At 37.4% G+C, this 6,348-nt stretch overlaps 1 protein-coding gene across 9 annotated transcripts in view; it reads right to left on the bottom strand.

Annotated features, from left to right (window-relative positions):
* The window catches only part of Ercc6l2 (ERCC excision repair 6 like 2), a 202,456-nt gene that overhangs the window by 141,722 nt on the left and 54,386 nt on the right, over positions 1–6,348 (bottom strand). For all 9 annotated transcript variants that reach the window (XM_031359701.1, XM_031359702.1, XM_031359705.1 and 6 more), the window contains 2 exons: positions 2,474–2,545; positions 1,507–1,652 (listed from right to left, as the gene is read on the bottom strand). In XM_031359701.1, coding sequence (XP_031215561.1) covers positions 1,507–1,652; positions 2,474–2,545 — 218 coding nt within the window. The remainder of the gene's footprint in view (positions 1–1,506; positions 1,653–2,473; positions 2,546–6,348) is intronic.

The following is a 6,348-nucleotide window of genomic DNA, read 5'->3' as shown; positions in this document are numbered from 1 at the left end:
GACACAGTGAGCTGCGTCTAATAAGAAGGCTCTATGTAAGAAGGGCTGAGAATGGCAGTGTGTGCCTTTAAAAAAACTAGAAACAGCAAGATGGCTCATCAGGTAAAGGCACTTGCTACATAAGTCTTGGAACCTGAGTTTGATGCCCTAATCCTGCGGTTCTCAACTTGTGGTCAAATGATCCTTTCCTAGGGATTACCTAAGACCAACGGAAAACACAGATATTTACACTGCACTTCATAACAGTACCAAATTACAGTTGAGAAGTAGCAATAAAAATAATTTTATGATCGGGGATCACTATGATAAGGAACTATATTAAAGGGTTGCAGCATTAGGAAGGTGAGAACCACTGCACTTCTCTCACATAAAAGTAGGAGAGGACTGCTTCTACAAAGGTGTTCCTATACCTTCACATATGTACCATGCCATAAGCCTCCCCAACATCAATAAATAATACATACATACATATATACATAAATTTCAAAAAATTTTAAAATTTGACCAAAATTACTAACAAGGTAAAAGACTAGAAATTATAGAAAACAATATGCAAATAAAATGATAAGGTGGATTTGTAAAATCTAGTAGGATTTTTAAAAATGAAAGATTTTCTGTCAACATTAGGAATGTGTTGTGCATGTAGAACTTTTTCAGACACAGTGAGACCAGAGTTGCTGGCTGTTTTCAGCTGGGCCTGAGACGGTCATGATGAGCTCTGACGTGCTGGGACCTCCGTCCAGTGTGTTTACGTATGACTGAAGTTAAGAAGGTTTACGCTGTACGGCTTAACCGAAGACTGCCATATGTGTGTCACTTAGTGCTTTGTATGTAAGGACCTGGGTGAGGACATGCTGAGAGTTCAAAGCTTCTCTCCTTTACTCAGCTGCAGGGACTCAGCAGAACAGCCCGTGGCGGTCACACCTCATCCCTGCACTCAGTTTGAGTTCTACTTTTGCACTCTGCAGTTTATTTCTAAGCCCTCTGGTTCTCTTTTTGAAAACAGTGATAGCAAATCTATAAAAATTCTCACATACAATGCCAAAAACAAAGTGTTAATTATGACCCAAATATCTTCCTTGTGTTTCTACTGACTGAAGAGTGAAAAGCCATTCTAATTAGAGCTTCATTAAGTAGGTGCTGGAACAAGTTTATTCCTTATAAAACCCAACAGCAGTTCCAGTTAGGATAAGGCAGAGAAGGCAGCAGTAGCGACCTCTGAGTTAGAAATCCAACTGTTCTGAAGGTAGGACACTCACACTGCCCAGAACTCCTGGGAGTCAACATTGCTGCTTTTATTCTTATCTTTAAATCCTGTCTTTACAAGGGGAATTCCAGAATAATAAGGATATAAAAGATTGCTATTCTGTATATAACTGATGGTGTTTTTTACTGCTTCTTTAAAATCAAATTAAAAAAAAACAACATAAGCCTATTTGTTGAAAATTAATCTCAAAATAGTTTAGAAAACAACCAGATAGAAATCAATCTATCATGTTTTCTTACATTGTGGAGACAAGACATATGTTCACATCTTGTGAACTGTTAAACTCCTTCACAATCTTGAGTCGTTCCTCAGACTTTGTGCTTCCATCGAGTCGCCGGTAATCAAGGCCTGAAGCCATACAGTACTGCTGCAGCACATCCAGCAGCTGTAGGAAAGAAAGGCAGGGAAGCAAAGTTTCTGGTCACAGGTTCTGTCCAATCACTGAGCATAGTTAGTGAGCACTGACCACTGGGCTCACCGTTTCTTTCTTCTACTTAATAAGCGATAGATATGGAGTTCTGAGTGTCACTCTGTGGGAGACTGAGTCCCTAATATGTGCCAGGCCTAAGATCTATTTCCAGTTCCAAAAAATAAATACTTTTCCTCCCTTTTAACCCATGTATTTCTTTCTGTTATTTTCTTCTTCTTTTTTTTTTTTTTTTTTTTTTTTTTTTTTTTTTTTTTGGTATTTCAAGACAGGGTTTCTCTGTGTAGCCCTGGCTGTCCTGGAACTCACCCTGTAGACCAGGCTGGCCTAGAACTCAGAAATCCCCCTGCCTCTGCCTCCCAAGTGCTAGGATTAAAGGCGTGCACCACCACCGCCCGGCTTCTTTCTGTTATTTTAAAACAAGCAATCTTTTCTTTTTAGCAAGTGTTTCTTTAAAAACAAACAAACTGAAACCAAATAAAATCATTGGTCAAATAATTTATTTAAACCATTTTTTATTTGTCATTTTCTAAACTCTAAGAATCCTAAATATCTCAGAAGAAGATCAGCAGAAAATCCAGCTTTCCCTTGGAGTTTCATAGGATGGTGGCCACCCCGTGTAGTTTCACACATAACTAAATGTGCTGGAAAGGCTTGAGTGGCTTCCCTCAGCACAGCATGCCGTGTGGATGTGGAGAGGAGACAGAAACCTGCTACTTCCTGTGCTTAGTGCCTAGGGACCCAGGCCGACCAGGGAGAACACTGTGGATGGAACTCACCTTGGTGGAAAAGGAGAAGAGAAGAACCTTATCTCTTTGTTTTCTAAAATGATTCAAAAGCTGCTGAAGGACCTGGGAAGGAATACAGGGTATTAGTGGGCCCAGGTTAACTACAAGATTACACATACAGAAAACACTGGAGATTTCCTGAAAATGTTCTATACAACACTTACTGCAGTCAGCTCTGCTAGCTCCCTTTATATATTCAAGATTAACAAGTATACTATTTATCACACCAAATACTATTTATCATCCTGTTGTCAGTAAGTTCGTAAGGTTCCCAAAGCCTATTTCATTTCATCTGGTTTTACTAAAAAGAAGCATTTCAGATGATGGACTAATTTAATTTTCAGAATACACTTTTATATCCACAGTATGTTAAGACTAAAAAAACCTACATTTGCAAGTTAATGGCTTTCTAGACAGACGGCATGCAATGCTCGCAGTTGCTTCTCTGCAGGTGCTGAGAGACCTGATGCTTACCTTAGACACACATCTCTTCTCACTGTTTATTTAGTCAGCCCTGACTTCCAGATATGATCTTGACCTCAAAGTGCTAATAACCCGCCCTCACACTCAGAGAGGGAGCAGCAGTGTAAGGACAGCACAGCAGAAGCCGCTGGCTTTAAGCAGAGACACCCCCGGACTGAGAGGACAGAACACCAAGGAAAGGCAATCCACGGGGAGATGTTTTCTCTACCAAGGCTCACTGAACTTGGTCCAGAAACAATGTTCTGAAGGAAACAATTTCTTTGATAATAAGCATCTAAACAAAAAATATACTCAATACAACAATCTCTTAATAGTTTATCCAGTAAGGACCTTCTTTCGAAATTTGAGGGTAACTCAATCTTTGGAAAAAAAAATGCTTTGGAACTTTTTTAAAAATCTACTATTCACATGTTGAGTAAAAGTGTCACAGTCTGGGGAAATATTTTAATATCTGGATAACATGTAAACTTTTATTTACATTTAGTTTTATTTTTAAATGAAATAACTGATTTAATGCAGGACATGCATTTTAATTTTATATTATATATGACTGCTGCTTTTAAATGACAGACATCAATTTTTTTTAGGTTTTCAGTACTGAGTATAAGTGTAGAAATCTCTCACATACTACACCTCATCTCTCTTTTAGCAGTACTGAGCATCAATCCATAGCCTTGTGCATACCAGATAAATACTCTACTTCTGAACTATACATCCCCATATTGCCTATCCTCCTATTAATGTTTATATAAAGCTAATGTTACTAAAAATATGATTATTACTATATATGAGGCATCTTGACAACTCATTAAGAACACTGACCTGTTATTGTTAAGAGCTTATGTTACCGTCCAGCTTGTATTAGAGTTCAGTATTTTGTTTACAGTTCTGAATTCTGATGAATGTATCTTGACGTTTTCATATTACAACATCATAAAATATAATGTTACTGCTTAAAAGTCCCTGATGTTTTGCCCACTATCTGATGTTTTATCTTCTCCCAGAAGCCCTGATTTGTTTCTGTAGTTTTTTTTCCTTTTCCAGAGGGTCACAGATGGAATCACACAGCAACACAGCATGTATCTTTTTCAGGCTAGCTTTTTTTTTTTTCTTTTTCTTTTTGAGTGAAGGTCTCACTGTGTAGCCATGACTAGCCTGTAACCTGCTAGGTAGAGCATGCTGCCTTTTAACTGAATGAGATACACCTGATTCTGCCTCCAGAGTGAAGGAATTAAAAGCATGCACTACCATACCTCACCAATTTTTATTGTTTATTCCATTGTTGTACTGCAGTTTATCCATTTGCCTTTTGAAGGACATCTTGATTGCTTCCAAGCTTTGAAAATTAATGAATAAATTTATGTGGGACTCTTATGTGGGCATAAATTTAGTAAAATTCACTAAATTTATCTCTTAAATAACAAGGAATGTGACTAATGGATAACATGGTAAGAATCTTTCATTTTCGTATTTTAAATATCAAACACATTTTTAAAACAATGTAACTGACATTACTGAAGTGAAAGCTCTGACAGAAGTCAGCACACGGCTGCTTGGAGGGACCAGCTCACTCTGCAGTCTCACCTGGGCTGACAGGAGGGCCGCAGCGTCCGGTGCTGCCAGTTGTCTGGACTGGGGTACCTTAACAGGTGTGCTGGGCTCTCTAGTTTATTTTTGCAGGTATTTAACAGTGGGCAGCAACTTACTTGCCATCTGCACTTCTTTTCGTAGTAAGTTATCTGCTCAGATCCTGTCCCCATTTTTAAGCTAGATTATCTACTTTCTACTACTGAGTTTTAAGAACACTCTGTATACTTTGGATACTGGTATTCTTCATTATTTTGTGAAGATATTCTGGTCTGTGTTTGCCTTTTTATTCCCTTAGAAGATGCTAATGTATCAAACCAGCAATAGGCTAAACAGAAATCTACTCTTGTCATCGGTTATAGCTTCAGATCTGTTGCAATTTGGGGTATTTAAAAGTGAAAGCAAAAATAAGTAATAAGAAGGGAATTTTTTTTCTGATTGCAGGTCTTCATTAGGCTAATTTAAAGAAAAACTTCACTAAATGAATAATCATAAATTTCATAAATAATCATTAATAAAATAAATAATCATAAATCTGTGACATATCACCTAATGGACAAAATAAATTCTCAACTAAGTGGGTGCAACTTGTGATTATTCCACTGATGGGTAAGTGAGGTAAGTATCAACTGGCATCAAGCCAAGTCACTGCTGTAGTTCTAAGGCGATGACAGCAAAAACAGGCATTATGTGCCCAGAGCCCCTGTAGATGCAGACTGAGCTACAAGATAGGCAGAACCTGAGTGTTACAAGTCGGAACTCACAAAAGATACACAAATCAAGGGCTTAAATAAACTCTTACCCTCGCTGGGCAGTGGTGGCACACGCCTTTAATCCCAGCACTTGGGAGGCTGGCCTGGTTTACAGAGTGAGTTCCAGGACAGCCAGGGCTATACAGAGAAACACTGTCTCGAAAAACCAAAAAAAAAAAAAAAAAGATCTTACCCTCATTGGCATAAGTCTATAAGGGCTATATATCACTAAGTCAGGATAAATCACAGATAATGATGTTAATCAAATGTTGTAAAAATAGTCCTATAATACATATCCCCAGCTATTACTGTCAAGATCTGTTTGCCTGACAATCAGTTAGAAATTGCAAATCAGCTATTCTCCATAGAAACCAAGGTCTCTATCTAGCTTCCAACAACCAAAATCAGAATAAAAATAAAATCTAATCATCTTAACTATACAGTATAATTTCAAAAAATAGAACTCTGGATTTTATGAATGAATCTGGATTTTATATGTTGAAATTTCACAAAAAGCAGATTATTATATTTTAATTATTTGGAATAAATCATGATATTCTCTTGAGTACAAACTGTTGATTTTTATAAATAATTTTTAACTCAATACTTTTTACTACTTCCACCTATTTTGTTTCACTAAATATCTAGATTTTAAGCAACTAAACCAAATTAAGCTTACCTAGATTAACTGCTAAATATATTTCTAGATAAAACAATAATTGACTAATTTGAATGACTTCCTTTTTATTTTCTTTGCCAAAAAATAAAACAACTTACCTTTTTTTTGTTGTTTGTTTGTTTTTGTTTTTGTTTTTCGAGACAGGGTTTCTCTGTGTAGCCTTGGCTGTCCTGGAACTCACTCTGTAGACCAGGCTGGCCTTGAACTCAGAAATCCACCTGCCTCTGCCTCCCAAGTGCTGGGATTAAAGGCGTGCGCCACCACCGCCCGGCACAACTTACCTTTTTCTTAACTATAGTATAAGGATGGGAACTGTGAACCCATAAATGAGGATTTTTGATAGCTATTGAGGAATTAAACAAACC

Source organism: Mastomys coucha, unplaced genomic scaffold (assembly GCF_008632895.1).
Source record: "Mastomys coucha isolate ucsf_1 unplaced genomic scaffold, UCSF_Mcou_1 pScaffold7, whole genome shotgun sequence".
Lineage (NCBI taxonomy): Eukaryota > Metazoa > Chordata > Mammalia > Rodentia > Muridae > Mastomys > Mastomys coucha.
Note: the sequence above shows the minus strand (reverse complement) of the source record. Positions and strands in the feature narration are given on the sequence as shown.